The 19,520-nt window shown below is 41.1% G+C and overlaps 1 protein-coding gene and 1 long non-coding RNA gene across 40 annotated transcripts in view; one reads left to right on the top strand and one right to left on the bottom strand.

Annotated features, from left to right (window-relative positions):
• The window catches only part of TENM3 (teneurin transmembrane protein 3), a 1,296,489-nt gene extending 1,282,867 nt beyond the window's left edge, over window positions 1–13,622 (top strand). For all 39 annotated transcript variants that reach the window (XM_064710586.1, XM_064710592.1, XM_064710587.1 and 36 more), the window contains 4 exons: window positions 1,141–1,437; window positions 2,632–4,243; window positions 6,037–6,167; window positions 10,019–13,622. In XM_064710586.1, coding sequence (XP_064566656.1) covers window positions 1,141–1,437; window positions 2,632–4,243; window positions 6,037–6,167; window positions 10,019–10,774 — 2,796 coding nt within the window. In that variant the 3' untranslated portion in view covers window positions 10,775–13,622. The remainder of the gene's footprint in view (window positions 1–1,140; window positions 1,438–2,631; window positions 4,244–6,036; window positions 6,168–10,018) is intronic.
• A 295-nt stretch (window positions 13,623–13,917) lies between these two features.
• On the bottom strand, window positions 13,918–18,302 carry LOC135447293 (uncharacterized). The gene is made up of 5 exons (XR_010440052.1): window positions 18,124–18,302; window positions 16,957–17,055; window positions 14,510–14,571; window positions 14,319–14,362; window positions 13,918–14,213 (listed from the first exon to the last, which is right to left on the bottom strand). It is a non-coding gene; the product is annotated as an uncharacterized LOC135447293 (long non-coding RNA).
• Window positions 18,303–19,520: the final 1,218 nt, after the last annotated feature.

Raw genomic sequence — 19,520 nt, 5'->3', positions numbered from 1 at the left:
AGTTATCAGTTTTTCACCCCACATGGAACAACTTTAAAAAGACACAGCAGAATGGTTTACAGATGAACAAAGAAATCCTTGAGGGCTGTTTGAGAACACTAAAGCACAATTCAGTGCTGAGAGGAATGGAGAAGTGCAAAGATACTGATATAGGAAAAGAAAACCGGACAGTTTCCTTTCATAAATTCAGAAAGGAGAGCCAGTTCAATGAAATTGAAAGTTGACATATTTTGAACACTAAAGGGAGGTGGGGGTGGATTTCAGTGTAAAAGTATTACACAGAAATCACCATCCATCACTTGTAGTTTACATATATTTCAATAATAAGTTTTCAACAGAAATGTATCTATGGCTTTATTTAATAAAGCCTTAATAAAGCTAAGGCTTTATTTTCAAATCAAAATACTTACAAACTTCAAAGCATTTTCAACTGTTTTTCAATGGTTCAGTAGTCTTCCAGTCATTTATGGCTTTAGGTAGTCAGCTTTAATTAGTCAGTTAACTAGGAGAAAGATATAATCCTCTACTAAGGAGTTCAGCCTTATAAATACATTGTAGCAGTGGGTAGTATACTGAGTTAAATTTCCACTTGATCCTGTAGGGGAATGCCTATGTTCTAAAAACTGTTTAACCTTAATTTGAAGACCTAACATGCTTTTGAAGATCTTAATCTTGCATTTGCTATTTTGAAAAATACTTGCTGTGAAGGACTGAGATTCAGTTCTTTCTTAGCTTGATTGTTATGAATTGGAAAAGCAGTTGCTGGGAATATATTTTGACAATAATTTTCTAGATATATTTCAGACTGCTTACAAAAGAACTAGTTTGTATTGAAATGACCCCATTTATTACCAAAGTTTTCAGTACACAGCTTTCAGTATTTCCTTAACAGTTGACTAAGCATCAAGAAAGAAAACATTGCAACAAATTCTGAGCCCTCTCTTCATATAACCAGACCTTCTAAGGCAGATGCTATTATAGTGCCTTACAGTTATATCAAGAAGTTGCTAAAATACTTCACACATACAGCAAATCAATCACTGTAAATGGTATTTAAAGAATAGCTAGCTTTGTGGAAATAACAGGTGGCTGGGGTTTGAACAGCATGATTTATTGTGTCATTTTGTTTGCTTTAAAAAGGTTAATGGCAGAAACCTCCTTTCAGTTGACTTTGATCGAACCACAAAGACAGAGAAGATCTACGATGACCACCGTAAATTCCTGCTGAGGATTGCCTACGACACGTCGGGGCACCCCACCCTGTGGCTCCCGAGCAGCAAGCTGATGGCTGTCAATGTCACCTATGCATCCACAGGGCAAATAGGCAGCATACAGAGAGGCACGACTAGTGAGAAAATAGAGTATGATGGACAGGGAAGGATAGTGTCTAGAGTGTTTGCTGATGGGAAAACCTGGAGTTACACATACTTGGAAAAGGTAAAGAATGCTCAGGTTTTTAAAAATGCTTGGAATGTGCTGAAATTCTGCAGCACCTCAGTGCTGCATACAAAGCAAAAAATAGGTAGTAGAAGCACATTGCAATTATTCTAAGTATCAACATGTGATTCCAAGGGGAATGTTTCATTCCACAGATATGTAATCATGCTGTAGGTAATTGCTAGGAATTGATGTGTTTTTAAATTATTTAGGCCACTGACTAACAAGAAGCATCTGCATTTACCTTTTATCTTAACACTTAAAATAAGGTACAGGGACTATCTGCAATTCAGTTCAACTGAAAATAATTTGTTTGCAAATGCTCTGCTGTTGTGGGCTTTTTTCACTACCAAGAAAAGCTCTTTTTTCTAAATAGATACAGCTGTCAATTTGTACTTGCTATATGTTGTAGCATCAAAATAAGGGATAGGCAAAAGCTTAGGAATCAATACATGTGTAACAATTGCTGAATCATAGCGCACCTTCTAGAAATACCTGTGAAAATCACCCTTGTGAGATATGCTGAAAGAGAATCCATGTCTTTTAGGGGTTTAAATATATTTCTGTTGAAGGTGTTGCTCAGCAAATACTGTTTCCTAGTTACCACAGACTTAATTTAATCAAGACCTGTGATACATAATAGCCACACATTAGGAAAATGTCAGAATAATTCAAGTAGCTTCTTTCGATATGAATAATCAGACAATTGTTTTGCCTGTGTCTCAAAAGCTTACAGAACAAGAACACAGTATTCAGAGTTCTCAGGCTAGTCAAATTCTTCAAAATCATCTCTAATTGTAAGAGAGAAATTGTATCTCCCATATGTTGTTCTCCTCGTGAGTTAATGGCTCTAAGACAGTTTTACTTCTTCCCATATTAAACATGACTTATCTGAATCCATTGACAATCTGCTGTTTAGCTGTGAATGCTTGATAAAAGAGTGATACAGTCATAACAAGTAGCAAATTATGAATGTGGAACTACTAATTACAGAACCTCTTACAATTAGGCATACAAGTAAATTAGGCAGGGACATGTTAACAACATGTAAGGTCAATGATAACTCAATTAAAGAGGAGATAATTTTCTCAAGTGGGAATGTCACATTTTTGTGAAGAAATAGTATCAGTATGTGGCGGGAGGGGAGATACTGCACCATTTGTCACATGATAAAAATCTGTTCTTAATTTTCAGTCAATGGTTCTTCTGCTCCATAGCCAACGGCAGTATATCTTCGAATATGATTTGTTGGATCGGCTCTCCGCTGTCACCATGCCCAGTGTTGCTCGTCATACCATGCAGACTATCCGCTCCATCGGCTATTACCGGAACATATACAACCCCCCGGAAAGCAATGCTTCTGTTATCATGGACTACAACGAGGAAGGGCAGCTCCTTCAAACTGCTTTCCTGGGGACCAGCCGGAGAGTATTATTCAAGTACAGACGGCAGACGAAGCTCTCAGAAATTTTATATGATAGTACAAGAGTTAGTTTTACTTATGATGAGACAGCAGGAGTCCTGAAAACAGTAAACCTCCAAAGCGATGGTTTTATCTGCACCATTAGGTACAGACAAATTGGCCCGTTGATTGACAGACAGATTTTCCGCTTTAGTGAAGACGGAATGGTAAACGCCCGATTTGACTACAGCTATGACAATAGCTTCAGAGTGACTAGCATGCAAGGTGTCATCAATGAAACCCCATTGCCTATTGATCTCTACCAGTTTGACGATATCTCTGGCAAAGTTGAACAGTTTGGAAAATTTGGAGTTATATATTACGATATTAACCAGATCATTTCAACAGCTGTAATGACGTACACAAAACACTTCGATGCCCATGGGCGCATCAAGGAAATTCAGTATGAAATATTTCGGTCATTAATGTATTGGATTACAATTCAGTATGATAACATGGGACGAGTGACGAAAAGAGAAATTAAGATTGGGCCATTTGCCAACACCACCAAATATGCTTACGAATATGATGTAGATGGTCAGCTCCAGACAGTTTATCTGAATGAAAAAATAATGTGGCGATACAACTATGACCTGAACGGCAACCTGCACTTGCTGAACCCCAGCAGCAGCGCCCGTCTGACGCCGCTGCGGTACGACCTGCGGGACAGAATAACCCGGCTGGGAGACGTACAGTACAGGCTAGATGAGGATGGATTTCTGCGTCAGAGGGGTACCGAAATCTTTGAATACAGTTCCAAGGGCCTTCTTACTCGAGTTTATAGCAAAGGCAGCGGGTGGACAGTGATTTACCGCTATGATGGACTCGGACGACGCGTTTCCACTAAAACTAGTCTTGGGCAGCATCTCCAGTTCTTCTACGCAGACCTTACCTACCCAACCAGGATAACTCATGTCTATAACCACTCAAGTTCTGAAATCACATCTCTGTACTATGATCTGCAAGGACATCTTTTTGCCATGGAAATTAGCAGTGGAGATGAGTTTTACATTGCATCAGACAATACAGGGACACCACTGGCTGTTTTCAGTAGCAATGGTCTCATGCTTAAACAAATTCAATATACTGCCTATGGAGAGATCTATTTTGACTCTAACCTTGACTTCCAGCTGGTAATTGGATTCCACGGAGGCTTATACGACCCACTGACCAAACTAGTCCACTTTGGAGAAAGAGATTATGACATACTGGCAGGCCGGTGGACAACACCTGATATTGAAATCTGGAAGAGAATTGGGAAGGATCCAGCTCCTTTTAACTTGTACATGTTTAGAAATAACAACCCAGCCAGTAAAATACATGATGTGAAGGATTATATCACAGGTAAGAGGAGGTTACTTGATTGCAGCTGTATCTACAGGCATCCAGTTTAGAGGGAGTGAGACTGTAGGCAGAAGGGGTCCTCCTGTGATCAGTTTAACACACCAGCATCACAGAAAATATTCACTGGAAGCTGGTTGATATTTTCCAGTGTAGACTTTTGCAAGAGTGCTAATGTCAATTGCTCAGTAAGCCCCAGGGCTAGCACAAAGTAATGTGTACCCAGCCAGGTGCATAGAAGGAGGAGTAGGATAGTAGAGAAAAAGGATTGAACTTTTGGCAAAAAAAGGTGCTAACGTGCTTACTTTCATATCTCAATTCTTAGAGAACCTCTATGCTTTTTGTTGTTCTAGAGTTAGTGATGTGTAGTGTTTTCCATTATTCTACACACCAAAAATCTGACTACACAACACCAAAATTTTGGGAAAAATGTATGGCTCCGATACATTTGATTTTTTTGTATTTGAATTAAGTGTAAATAATCCAATTACACAGATATTGCCAGTCTACAGGAAGGGCTCAGCCCCACTTACTTAGGAGCTGTGAGACTACCACTTAGAAGAGCATCCTGGGAATCAAGTGGGTTTGCATTCATTTAACAAACAGCAGCTATTAAATGGGTTGCTAGCAGGCTGCCTGGGAGTAAGAATAAAAACAGACCTCTGAATCTGTCCTCTTTTAGCAGCATGTGCTGTAGGGAATGCAGTTGGAATCAGATTCTTTGTGCCATTGAAAATCATGCACTTAGTTCAGAAATTGCCCTCAAAATACAGTTTTGGTTCTTTTCTTAACATTTTTGATGTCTGAAATGCACAGGCAGACACTGCTTATATAAGGTTATTATTACAATTGGTAATTTGGCTGACTGGCAGTTTTAGATGCAGCACCTCATGAGGCATAGCATTTATTTCAAAATGTTAAAAATTATTTTAAGATAAATATTTTTTATTTATTTAATTTTTGGAAAAATCTGCTTCCTTATCCCACATATTGTGAGCATTCTTAAATAAAAATTATTATGCTTGGTAAGGAGCACTCTGCCAATCTCTAAGCTTAGTTTTTGTGGAAGATAGTATAAAAAAACAGAAACAAGGCAGAGCACTCTTTCTTGCCAAACAATTGTTAACTGATTGTTGGCAACCCCAATTTATTTTTAACAGAACATAAAATGTATCATAAATAATGTGATCTAATGGTAATTTGGTATCCTGTCTGCTTACTGATGCATTTCATTAGCTTTTCATTTCATCGATCCCACATCATCTTGAAGAGGAGCAGATTTCTCTTGAATCAACCCAAAAATATCTGCCAAATCATTTAAAAGGTAATTGGCCATGTAGGTGATATTTCAGGAGTAGTTTGAAGTCATTACACACACCAAAAGGACAGGATGTGCTCTGCAGTACTTTTTTTTGGCTTTGTTTAAAAGTATTGATGATGAGGGTATGACATAAAGCATGTTTAACCTGACTATGAAATTCCAGTTGGTTTAGGCTGTATGACAAGGAAATCTCCCCTTAATTGTGCTGCCATAATTGTTCTGGAAGTCACCAAGACCATCAGAACCTGATTGCTGAACTCTGCAATACCTTTCAACTGAGCCTAGTGCAACTCTTATATAGAATAGACATCTTCTTTTAAGTTTAGAACTGAAAGTTTGTATAGGTTTGCTGTTTCCATACAAAAAGAAATCAACTATGCCAAAAGCTATTATATGTAAAAATTGTGTGGTTGCAAAATACAGAACAATTCTAATATTTTTCTCTGGTTTTTTTCTTATAATTATTCCCTTTCAGATGTTAACAGCTGGCTGGTGACATTTGGCTTCCATCTGCACAATGCCATCCCTGGTTTCCCTGTTCCAAAATTTGATTTAACAGAACCTTCTTATGAACTTGTGAAGAGCCAGCAATGGGAAGACATACCAGTAAGAAACAAAACTAAACATACAAATTGAACAAGATAGAATGTTCCCTTCCATTCAGATCTTATAAGGCATGGATACTTCTGACAGCCAGGGTTTTTTGCTAAGTTCAATCCAAACTTAGTACCTTTATCTAGTTTAAGAAATTACAAGTGGAGGGTTTATTATAGATTTGCTAAGTTAGGTACTATTTTGTATAAGCTTTTGATTGCTTTTAGCAATTATAAAAATTTTAAAAGACAATAATCAATGAAAAGTTTAAGATGCTCTAAAAATGTCTAATTTTCATAGCAGAAACTACAGAAATTATATTTTTACTAACATTCTGCTTGAAGACAGTAAATGAATACTGTAGCAAAAAAGAGATGGTGAAATAAACAGAAGAAGAAGAGGTGATATAACATACCCATACCAGGCACCACTATAATTTTGCTTCTTTTTAATATTAACCATGTGTTATGGACACCATGTGTTATATGTAAAGATAAAATACTGAAACTGAAATTACCTGAGGTAAATTCTACTATATCACATAAAACTCAGGTGCTTATGAAGTTCTTTGAAAGTAAAAAAAATGAACTTTCATCCTGAAAACCTGCTGCGATTTTAAATAATGAAAGAAATGGATGTGGAACTAAAATCTAAGTCTGCCATTTAAGAAAATTGTATTTACAAATTAGGCTTACTCAGAGATCAAATATCTATGCCCTCAAAAATCCTATGGTTTTTGCTTTAGAAAGGAGCATTAAGAGACATTAAAATGGGTGATCTCATTCTAAACAGTCAAAGAAAAGATCTCTTTTTACAAGAATCATGATAGAGAATGCTACAAAAATTAAAGATTATACAAACTTTAAAAATTCTACAACCTAATGTAGATCAAATGTCCTTAGCATGGTGGCCCAGCAGAAGGGAGCATATAGAAGCTAACTTTGCATTCAGGAAGTTAGTTAGTAAGTTAGTTAGTTTGTTAGTTCATTAGTTCATTCTTTTTTAACAGCAAGGAATTGAGTAATAGGGAGAGCCTTTAGAGCCCAGCATGAGACTAGTGTCTTCCATGAGCAACAAAGTGAAGGAGGAGCATGGCAAGCATTCCAGTTGCATTGGGAGATAAGAGACCTGTCATCAGGCATGGCTGTGAAGAATGATCAGAAGTTGTTTAGGTCTCAAAGATAGGTCTCAAAGGCTAAAGAATGAAATCATCCACTAACACCAGCAAATCATACCAGGAATAGAACCAGTCTGGTCAAAGAGATGAGGGCAGACAGCTAGTTGTCAAAAATCTTTGGGAAAGAGCTCAATAACATGAGGAATGCCAGGAGCACGTGATGTGACAGAGCAAGAAGGGTGCGGTAGGAAAACAAAGATTCAAAATTCTCATGTAGGAAGAAGCTGCAGCTCTGATATTCACTGGTGAACAAGCAAAGGCAGAAGGAGGCAGAAGTAAACACACAAACCACTTGGTATTTTGAAACATTCTGGAGTGAGTGAGCTTTACTGAGCTCTGAGGATAAAAAAAAAAAAAAAACTTCGTTATTATGAAGTTGCTATAGCATTTTGCTGCTCTCACTGATGATTGTTGTCTACAATATATTTTGTGCCCAATAGCTTTCATGTAGGATTTACAACAGCTGAAATTCATACTCATTAGCAAATGCAGATCAAAATCTGCCACATTCAAGAAGAATGGAGAGTCCAAGTTAATTCATAATTCCCTCAGGAGTTATCCCCTCCAGAAAGCTACCCTTGTGCAAAACAGAGAAGCCTTTGCAAACTTTTTGCCAAGCTTTGATCAGCAGCAAGGCTGAATTAAGGTTGTATGAATCTTAATGACTCCAGTTGGTCTCCCATCCAGAAATTTAGGAAAACAAAGCAGGCTTTTGACTCATCTGTCAGCAGGGAATCAAATGGTTTAAGCAGTATTTTACTGAAGGGAGAAGGGGTCAATTGGAAGATAAACTGGATCATCATCAAAAACCCAAGTACTCGTTTTCAAAAGTGCAGCCAAAGCTATTTCAATCTTTGTTTCCTGCTGAGGCAACTGCCAGGACAGCTGTCTGCTCCCCACCTCTATCAGTACAGCTCATTCACAGCTTGTTGCTGCTAAGGCCCAGGTTAGACCAATAAGTTTTGAGGTCTCATCCCAACCACAGCCGACCCTGTGATTTGAGCTGTCCTGCTGTCTAGGTGCACTAGCTAACCATTCCTGCTAGCGGCTCCTACTCTTTCAGCTGTCCAGGCTAAGCACTGCAGTTACGCTCACAGGTCCCATTCCCCAGCCATCCTCTCTTTACCAAGAGTGCATCTGGCATAGTGGACTACACACAGCTCTTCCATGACATTCTGCTATCCTAGCTTTTCCATTAGACTGGCTTGTTGGTTCTTTTCATACACTGTCCCTTGTCTTTGCTAGCTATGAACAAAATGCTGCTATATCTAGGGTTGCACCCACCTAAAGCTCTTGGGGAAAAGCTCTTTTAGGCAGGAAGCTGATACTTGAAGTGAAATGGAAGGTCACGCAGCCCAACTGGCCACAGTCTTTTCACACATCCCCTTTTATCAGTTTCTGCAAGTACTTGCAAGAAAGGGTATCAGCCCCCAGTATTCCACCTCACTGGTCCATACCATTAGCTTCCCTCTCTTTTACTGTAAAGACTGTCATTACAGTTTGATTTCCCTTATTTCTTCAGCAGCTTGAGGGATTATGAGAGCCTCCCTGCAGTTTGGTCTCAGGCTGCAGCTGCTTGAGAGACTCTTATCTCCTGACTCAGTGTAAAGAAAGGTTTGTTCCAGTTCTAAAGCACAGCTTCATAACCTGCCAAAATCTCCTCAGTTTGACTGGACTCATGGTAGACAGGAATCATAATTGAGCAAGCTCAGAGGAAGAGATGCCACCATAGTAAGATTACACTGTAGTAAGACAGCTCTTACCTGTATAACATGACATGGGCTGGCAATGTGCACTGGCAGCCTAGCAGGTCAATCCTGTCCTGGGCCGCATCCAATCAGCAGGGCAAGGGAAAGGAAGGATTCTGCCCCTCTACTCTGCTTTTGTGAGACCTCAGCTGAAACATAGCATCCAGCCCCAGGGCCCCCGGCACTGGAAGGACATAAACCTGTTCAGAGGAGGGCCATCCAGTTGATCAGAGGGATGGGGAGTACCTCTCCTATGAGGAAAGGAATTGGGATTGTTCAGCCTGGAAAAGAGAAGGCTTTCAGGTAACTTAGCTGCAGCCATCCAGTACCTCAGGGAATTTACAGGAAAGATGGGGTAAGACTGTTTACAAGAGCAGGTGGTGACAGGACTAGGGAAAACGGGTTCAAATTGAAAGAAAGTTTAGATTACATATTAGGACAAAATTCTGTACTGTGAGGGTGGTGAGGCCCTGAAACAAGCTGCCCAGGGAAGTTGTGGATGCCCTGTCACTGAAGGTGTTCAAGGCCAGATTGGATGGGTCTTTGAGCAACCCAGTCTAGTTGAAAGTGTCCCACAGCAGGGGGTTGGAACTAGATGATTTTCAAGGTCTCCTTCCAACCCAAACCATTCTGTGATTCTTGTGGTTATGTATTGGCATTGCAGGTCTGTCCTGTGCAGCCCTGTAAGTAGCCTCTGAAGTTAAAGCTGATTTTTGTGCAGGTTCTCGGGGAGACAAAGAGTAAAAGCAGTGAGCATTAGCAAAATACTCTTGTAACTCAGCAGAACAAGCAATATGCAGATCTAATTAACTCCTTGGCACTGTCAGTTGTGGCATATCCTGTTGTTGTCCACGGGCAGCACACCAAGAAATCCTGGCTGTTTGGCATTTAGGGGGCTACAGATGGCTGGTAAAACTTCTGTCTGTTCTTGTTTACAGCCAATTTCTGGAGTGCAACAACAAGTGGCGAGACAAGCAAAGGCTTTCCTTTCCCTGGGAAAGATGGCAGAAGTGCAGGTCAGCAGACGGAAATCCAGCGGAGAAAAGTCGTGGCTGTGGTTTGCCACGGTGAAGTCTCTGATTGGCAAAGGGGTGATGCTCGCTGTCAATCAAGGCAAAGTGCAAACAAACGTGCTCAACATTGCTAATGAGGACTGCATAAAAGTGGCAGCTGTTTTGAACAACGCTTACTACCTAGAAAACTTGCATTTCACTGTGGAGGGAAAGGACACGCACTATTTTATCAAGACCACCTCCCCTGAGAGTGACCTTGGGACACTGAGGCTGACGAGTGGCCGTAAGGCCCTGGAGAACGGCATCAATGTCACTGTTTCCCAGTCCACCACTGTGGTGAACGGCAGGACTCGTAGGTTTGCTGATGTTGAAATGCAATACGGTGCTCTAGCGCTTCACGTCCGCTATGGCATGACACTCGATGAGGAAAAGGCCCGGATACTGGAGCAAGCCAGGCAAAGAGCTCTTTCCAGTGCCTGGGCCAGAGAACAACAGAGAGTAAGAGATGGAGAGGAAGGCGCCAGGTTGTGGACAGAAGGAGAAAAGAGGCAGCTGCTAAGTGCTGGAAAGGTACAAGGATACGATGGGTACTATGTACTCTCTGTGGAGCAATATCCAGAATTAGCAGACAGCGCTAACAATATACAGTTCCTCAGACAAAGTGAGATAGGAAAGAGGTAACACACTGGCTTAGCTCAGGCTGCCAAAGAGACTGTGTACCAGTGTCTTCTAAAAAGGAGACTAAACTGTTTTGCTGCATTACTACTTGAGCCTAAGCTTACATCTTTGCTCAGATTTTTTCTGTAGCACAATCCAGACTCTGTAACGAAAAGAGCGCCTTCCAGAAGAATGATACTGCTAATGACAAAACTTTTTTTTTCTCAATGACCTTAAAGGTGATCTGCTTTAAAGAATATGTTTACATATGCATATCGCTGCACTCAAGTTGGACTGAAAAGTATTAAAAAAGAAGAAAAAAAGAAAATAAAAAGGCCTACAGGTTTTGCAACAGGCTGTTTCTTTGAGGCACTGTATTTAATTAAGATACAGACCCATACAGTGTTTCCAAATAGTACTGAATTGTTGACCTTTGCTTACGAGAAGTAGTCTCTCTCTTTCTCTCTCTCTTTTTCTCTCTCTTTCTCACTGCATAGGATGTGGTATATATCTGTTAATTTTAAAACATGGGGCAAAAATTACTGTTTATAGACAACCCAACTGCATTAAACTGTGCTGCTTTCTAAAAGGACATTGGCACAAGTGACTTATGCTACCATGGGAATTTAATAATGGATTTTACAATGCTAACATGGTTTGCCTTGGGGGGAAAACAGCAAGTAGAATCCTTGTTGCATATAAGCAAAGGAAACCCTGATTTTTTTGTAAATTATGTGAGACAAGTTGTTTATGGATTTTTATATGAATTACAATTTACTGTACATCAAATATTAGTCTCAGAGGAGTTAATTTATGTAAAGTGTTTAAAAAAGTTTATACTTAAAAATAAAATGATAAAAACATGTGCTGTGTGTGATTTTTTTTAAAGAAAAAGGAATTGCACCTTTTATGTTATAGCTGTACAGTATAAAGGATTATATTGTAGAGATATAACAGTGATGACTAATGTCCAAAAGTGTTAATATTTTTGTATTAGGTTTAAAGCTGTGCATCTATCACTCTGCTGATAGGATGGGACACTCCACAAAGTGGCTGGCTGAATCAGACCACAGCTCCCTCCCCTCCCTCTCCTGTCACCCAGGCCAGTGCCACTTCATCAGTCATTGTTAGAAGGCACAGTAACCAAATAAGTCTCATTTAGTATGATGGAAGACTTTAATAGGTTGGGGTTTCCTTGTCTTTTTCCAGCCCTAATGTAATAAATGGACATTTATTCATACCAGGTGGGGTTTCTGTTGGTTTTTTAGAAGCTTTGTTTCACAATGGAGGAATAGTGTCTCAGGTGCTCAGCAAATTGTATGTAGAAGAAGAAGAAGAAATGATGTAGTTTCATCCAGTTATGTCAACTTTGTCTTCTGTACAATACAGCTCTTTTAGGTGTTAATAACTCCAGATAGAAGAAGCGTACCTCTGACCTGATGCTACAGAATTGCTCTTTAGGCAGGCAGGCTGTTCAGTAGGTTCATCTCCTGGCCTTCAGCTGGCAGATCAAATCTCATTACTGTGAACACAACCTGGGGATGGAGAGGAAGGTCCAGTTCTAGTGCCTAGTCTGCATCTCCACACCACTGCATAGATTTGGCATGCTCTGCTCCAAGGCCCAGTATATTTGCTGCAGGAAGAAATCAAGTGTGCAGCTGGTTCCTTATAGGAAGCCTGTGGTGGCATCTATGGCATCTGTTCTACATCTTGGCTGAAACCATTCTTGGAGCTTTAGTCTCATGAACACTAAATTCAGCCACAAAAATAAATATTTTTAAGATGAGACAAAATTGGGGGTTTTGATGTTCATTGAAATATACACAGTATTTCTATCCATGTATTATAATGACAGAACATAGTAAGTGAACGTGTCTTGACTATGAATGGTTCAAGTGGATGTAATAAAAATAGTTTTCTAACTGCTTTGTATTCTGAGAGTCTATGGTATTACATACTCTAAATTGCACATTAGGATTGTTTGATAAACAGATTTGAATTTCTCCCAGCCCAGTCGCTACCGAATCTACAGTATCAGTGCTATTACTGTATGTGTGTATTTGGTAGAGCATACAGAACTAATTACACATATAATGAATGCTAATCATCTATTAGAATTAAAGCACAGATTAGTTGTTAGTACTTTTACCCTTGAAGCTTGAGGGCCCTAAATTTAGAGAGGATGGTATTTCAGACCCCAGAGGTGTGTCATTGAGCTACGTATTCTTTTTAAAAGATGTAAAATGCTAGGTGTTTGCAGTTCTGTTGGGTGGCTCTTCCACAGCACTGTATTTAGCATGCTGTAAGTGCTCTCTGTTGAAATAGGCTCATATTCTAAATTATGTCCAATGTTTCTGTTCTGTTTGAATATGAAAAGCTTGTATAACATGTCAACATTGAAATATATCTTCTACTTGGCGCATACCAGTCCCTTCTCCTTTGTTCTGGCACCAATAAACAACAAATTATAGTATCTGTTGGTGATCATTTTAGATACAGTCAAATCAAGCCAATTAGTGGCCTTGTTAGTAGGTATAATGAGCCTATTTCTTGCTAAAAAAGACTTGTGATCTGGACATGTTCCTGCAGGAAATAGTGACCTTGGGGAATACAGAAACAAAAGATCTTTTTAAAGAAAAAATATGCATAATTAAAGAAGCATATTACAAAAATAAGAAAAAAAGAAAGGAGATTCTAAGTATTTTAGACAATGCCAGTGAAAATGCTATCCTGATATTTTGAGATGTATATTTCGTCTGATTTGTATTGTTCTTTTAATTTGCCTTCTTAACTTTATATGTGTCCTGAATTTTCCACAAATTGATAACTATAGATTGCATCTAGGCTTTCCAATAAAAGCCAACCCAACGTGTGCGTGTGTGTGTGTTTGTATTTGGGTTTTTTTAATCTGTATGTCAGATACTGCACCTGTGCTGACGCTTTTCTCTTATTGAAGAAACAAAGTGATCCCCTTGCACTCCTATTGATTCATTTGCTTCACAGTTGGCTGTACCTTTTTTTGACTCTCTCCAATGGTTTCATCTGCTAACTCAGCAAAGTGAATTACTCCATGGGATCTCTCAGGGGGCCAACTTTAGAGAAAACATTAAATATATCTCCACAAAGCCAAATCTTTCCTAGGTAAGGAGAGCCAAAGAACAAAAAAAAATCACTTAGAACTGTTTATTCTCTTATCCTCCTGAGTAAAAATATGACAAAAAGTACTTGATTATAAAGAATTAGATTGGCACTGGTAGTTACATATATACACAGAAGAGATCCTTCAACCTGCATTTAGGCCCCCTTTGCAGAAACTGCTGACTTCAGCATGGGTCTTCATCAAGAGACTGCTTTCATTTCAGTTGGAAAGGCAGACTTCACCACACTCGCTTTGTAGTGACAACCTTGAGTTGGTAACATGTTGATCCAGCACTAATCAGGTCACTGCTTTGCTAACTATGGCCTAATTTTGTTATTAAAAAAAAAAGGCAGTAAGAGATCTTTGTATGTTCACACTTGGGAGGTGAGAGATTTGCATTTGACAAGGGGGGAAAAAAATGCCAGTTACCACTGCCACTCTTCTGAGGCATTTCTAAAGTGATGGCTGAAAGGCTGTAAAAGAAAAAACACTACATAAAATAACAGTTAAAATTGTCTATGGGAGAATAGGCTGCATTTGCAGAGAATCAGATGACAAAATGCTTGAATTCTGATTTCAGGGATAAAAAGGACAGGAAAAGCTTCTGAAAGTGTTGATACCTTGATATAGTGCTATGTCCAGAAGGGCAGGCTATGGCTTTACATATGGGCAGCTTGAGAACCTTTAAGAAAAAGAGGAAGAAACTCATGCATAATTCTTTGGGGATGGCAAAGCAGAGGCACTTATTAGAAACAGCTTCTAAGCAGCTTATTAGAAGCTGCTTATTTGACACTTATTAGAAGCTGCCAGGGTTAAAAATAAGCCAAAGCACAGAGCATCATTCCACAGCATAAACTGAACAGCACAGACAAGTGATATCATACCCCTAACTGCAAAGCCACATCCACACCCACCAAACTAATCAGCTTCTGATCTACAACCAATCAGTCCTAAGGATTAAAGAATAAGTTACAAGCTTTATAAAATTAAATTGATCTTTACACACACAAGTTGCTGGGGCTCAGTCATACCAAACAAAAAAGACAAACTAAAAGTGATAAAAAACAAAATGTAAACCAGTTAATTGATGAGTATGTGCCAATTCTTCCCCCGGGAAAAAAGGAACACATGGTCTATAGCTGTCATGCTGACAGAGCTTAAGACTTCATTTTTTACCTCTGAAGTTTTTAGCTTTGTGGCAGACTGACCACACAAGGCAAATTTAACTGTGTGAGTACGTAGGCTAGATCTATTCAAAAAGTCAAAATACAAATAATAGGTAAATCCCTGCTCATCCCCCCAGCCCATTTTTTAGCAGAAGTAACATAAATAAGGATGCCAAGTCTTAATTAGGTGCACCACGAAAAGCTAAAAAAAATGCAGCTTTTCTTTTCCCCATCCCAGAAACCTAAGTATTTGTTAGGGACCACTAAAAGTGTCTTAGCCTTTCAGGGGGAAGAGATGGTGGAAGGGTTTGTTTGTTATGCCATCTCCTAATCACAAAGCAGAATACTGGCAATTGCAGGTGGCACTGTGAGGGACAAGAACATGATCTCTGGTGCTCTGGCACAATCTGCCCTGCTTTCATAACCAGATGTGCTGGGGACAACAGGGTAGGGAGAGCAAAAGGGAGGTGAGCTGCCCCCAGGTGGTCTGAAACACAACAGTGAGAATGAAGTCACACAGTACCACACAAAGAGGGGCATGAGGATTATCAACTGCAATATTCTTTGTATGCATGGCTTTTTAAAAAAATTCTTGGCCTGATTTCTAGTATCACAAATGTATGCAATTCTGAGCAGTGCAAGCATGACATTAAATGCATCAATAAGTAAAGGTAAATATGCTAAATATGGGTCCCCACTTCTAAACCAAGCAAGCTAAGCAGTAACACCATCCCTTTCTTTAAGTACATGAGAGACTTATATGCAATTTAAAAGGTGAAGAATAAGCATAATATGATGGCAGCTCATTAAAGTGACATGTTGTCACAGAACCTGCTTTATTGCTGGTAGACTCTCTTGCTGTTAATTACTATAACTTTGTAGGTAAATTGAGTAAACCTTTTAATTTACAAAGTTAAATTTCCATCATTGAGGAATATAAGTTTCTAGACATGCATACAATTTTTCCCTACTATTAAACAAGTCAATGCTACAGTAACATAATTATGCAGCTTAGAGTTAATGGTTCCCACAAAGCTGTCTTAATAAAGCCTTTTGGGATTCAGGAGGAAAAGGAAGAAATTCAGAAACTAAGAACAAGGCTGGAAGGCGACAACATGCTTCAACTGGCTCTAGTTACTCAATCACACTTAAGCAGTCTGAGACAGCAGGGTGAGTGCCATGCATTACAGAGGCACAAGGGGAAATTGTTATCCCAATGCAATAAAATATTTCCAAATTTCAAGCCCAGGAATAATTTTTAAACTGAAGTGACAAGAATGGCTATCTAATGAACCAATTAAAGTTACAGCAATAATAAATAAAATTAAAACAGCATAAAGAAAGATAATTGAGGAATCAGTTATTAATGCAAATCTGAAAGTAACTCTATATAGGCATGTTACAAATGCTATAAAAATAAATATTAAAAAGTTCCCCCATTGTTTGCAGATAAAAACCACTATGGAAAAATGAGCTGGGGAGGGTGAGAGTGTACAAGCCCATAATACCAGAACCAGTATTAGTCACCAACTTACACAATGACGGGGAAGCACATATTTAAAAAAAAAAATCAGTCACGCCAATATCTGCAGATGACAAAAATTAATGGAGTGGCAAATAATGGCTAGGACAGAGCAGTCACACAGAACAATATGGATCACTTGCTGAAGTGAGCCCATTCAAACAAAATGCATTTCAATACAGGCAACTCCAAAAGTAAAATATCTCAGAATAAGAAATGCAAATCTTGCTATGAAAGGTACATGGCCGCCTTCAAGAAAGCACTGACTGGAAAGAATGAGGAGTGCATAATGGATAAATAACTCATTGTGAGATTCCAGTACAATCGTGGTGGCAGTGAAGAGCTTTTAGGGGTGGAGAAGCTTAATGAGATTACTGGCCTGGTTAAACAAGGGAAATAGGAAGGCAATGTTATCTCTGCATATGGTGCCAGCAGTGCCACTCTTGCATGCAGTCCTGATGCATTCATCATGACAACCCTGGAGAGAGCACAAGGAGACATCACACATAAATCTGAGTCTTGGAACAATTAAAAGAAAAAAAGAAAGAAAAAATGGCACAAAAGGGTGACATGAAAATAGTGTCTAAATGCCTACACAAAAGAAAAAAAAAATTAAAAACAGAGTTGTAGCAAAGTGCTTCCAAACAGACAGGAAATAAGGGAAGAGAAAGTGGGTGGGAAGACAATTCTGGTAACTGACTATAGGAGCAGTTTCCAAAAGCTTTTGGCAAAATAGGAGCTATTGGAAGTACATGTAATGGATGCAGGTGATGTGAGTTTACACTAGATTATGGCACCATTCATTTAGCTGCACAGGAGACGTCAAAGTAAAACCCTAATAACTGTGGTAAATTCCAGGCCAAAGGGTTTGGGTTTGTCTTCTCCTTATCACCTCCCCTTTAACAATCCTGAAATATCCCAATTAAGTTGGCACAGACCGAAGCCAGCAAACATAACCCTAAAAGTTTCAACTCTTTAAACAGCGAGTGCAAGGCTGAGGCATTTTAAAAACATCCCTCGGTTTACTCAGCAAAGATGTGTTGTTCTATTACCTTCTACAGCAGCTGATTATTAAAACTAACTAAAACAAACTTCCTCACGCTCTAATAACATAGCCAAAGCTAATATATCCGTATGTTTATGTTTTCAAGGCATCCAGAGGCAAGTGTTTAGGTTAAATAAAAAATCAAACAAACAAAAATTTTAAAACAGTAAAACGTTGTCTGCGCCAGCTCTGACCGCACTCTGCCCTGAGCGCGCCTTGCCCTCAGTGACCGACACTCCCTTCCCAGGTGTTCCACGCTCCGCCAGCTCCGGTGCGCTGTGAAGCGCTGGGTCCTTAACCGGGAGCTGCCTCACCGGGAACGGCAAACTGCTCCCTCCGCTCCTGACCCCTCACAGCGCAGCTCACACCCAAGGGAAGGAAGGCACTGAAGCGCACTTCCAGCAGCAAGCGAGCCGCTCCCCGCTCCGGCAGCCGGCACGGCGTTCGCCCGGGACAACACCCGCTCCCGCAACCACCTGACCCCCTTCGCCATCAGCGCACCGTCCCTCAGCGCCCCAAAGCGGCAGCGCGGGCCGGGCCAGGCGGGGACCGCTCCCCTCGCTCCCCCGGCCGGGCTGTCCTTTCCACCGGGACACGCCTCGCTCCCCCGGCCGGGCCGTACCCTCCACCGGGACGCGGCACCGCGGGCCGGCCGTGGCTCGCGCGCCCCCTGGCGGGCAGGGGAGGGCCGGCAGCTGCCGGCGCTGGGCCGGTGATTCGGGGGGCTCTTAGCCGCCATTTTATCGGCTCGGTGGGGCCCGCGGCGCGCCGGGGGTGCGCCTCCTTGAGGTGGGGTTGCAACAATGTAAATAAATAAATAAATTGATATGTACGTACGTACACACATAAGTACATACACACTGCCTTAAGATGCCGTGTCCCCTAGCAGCAGACCTCGTGCCAACCCGCAGCATGGACCCCGACTGGCCCGAGCGGGGCAGGCAGCCTGGCACGTCCTGCGGGGCCAGTGCCACCTGTGCCCCTCTCCGGTCTCCTTGAATGTGCCATTCCCGCGGGCTACGGGCCGTGGCAGGAGCTCCACAAGGGCAGCACCACAGTGGGTGCTGCCCGTGGTGCTGCCTGGCGCTTGCCCAGCTCGTGCTCCTTCTCACAGCCCGACGGCGAGGCCCGACCGCGGGCCCAAAGCAGAGCCCTGCCCTCGGCAGGTGACCCCATGACAGCAGTGGGCTCAGACCACCTTGTTCCTTCTCAAGGGCAACCAAAAGGTGCCAGCTTGACTGCTCATATATGCATGTGGTAAAATACATGAGGGGGTTTTTTCCTTTGTTTTTAACGGCGCAAAAGGTGTTTTCAGATAGCTTTCATCGGCAGCCAGTGAAATGTACCAGTGCATGGAAAAATTGCTTCAAACAAAGCCCAGCTTGTTTATCAGACCATGGGCACTGGGGGCCAGCAGTGGCCCTGGGTGCTGCCCCAGCTTCACACCAGTGCTGGGCTGGTAGCTCAGCCAGTGGCTGTGGGCAAGAGCCACCCGGCCAGGAGGACAGAAGGGAAGGGATCAGTCTGGCATTGTGCAGCAAATCATGTGTGTGCACATGCCTGGAAAGTTAATTTGTAATTTTTGCTCCTCAATAAATCAAGACAGATGCCCCTATAAATCCTGCTCCTCAGGAAGGAAGCAGAAGGGCAGGAACTGCATGGAGTAGAGAACAGGGCTATTTTTCTTTTCACTGCCAAGAGCACATCGCTGACACAGTGCTGTGCTGGGTCAGGCCTTCACCCTCTGCGAAGTTAATACCAACAACTCCTTCCTCTAAAGGGCAGATAGAAGAGGGACGCCCCCCTTGCACTTTTCTGCCTTTCTTTCCTCTCATTGCAGTAGCAGTAGCCTCTGAAGGAGCTGCACTAATTAGTTGTTATTACACTTCTTGGGTGGC

This window comes from Zonotrichia leucophrys, chromosome 4 (assembly GCF_028769735.1).
Source record: "Zonotrichia leucophrys gambelii isolate GWCS_2022_RI chromosome 4, RI_Zleu_2.0, whole genome shotgun sequence".
NCBI classification, from domain to species: Eukaryota; Metazoa; Chordata; class Aves; order Passeriformes; family Passerellidae; genus Zonotrichia; species Zonotrichia leucophrys.
This window is presented reverse-complemented; position numbering and strand designations above follow the sequence as displayed.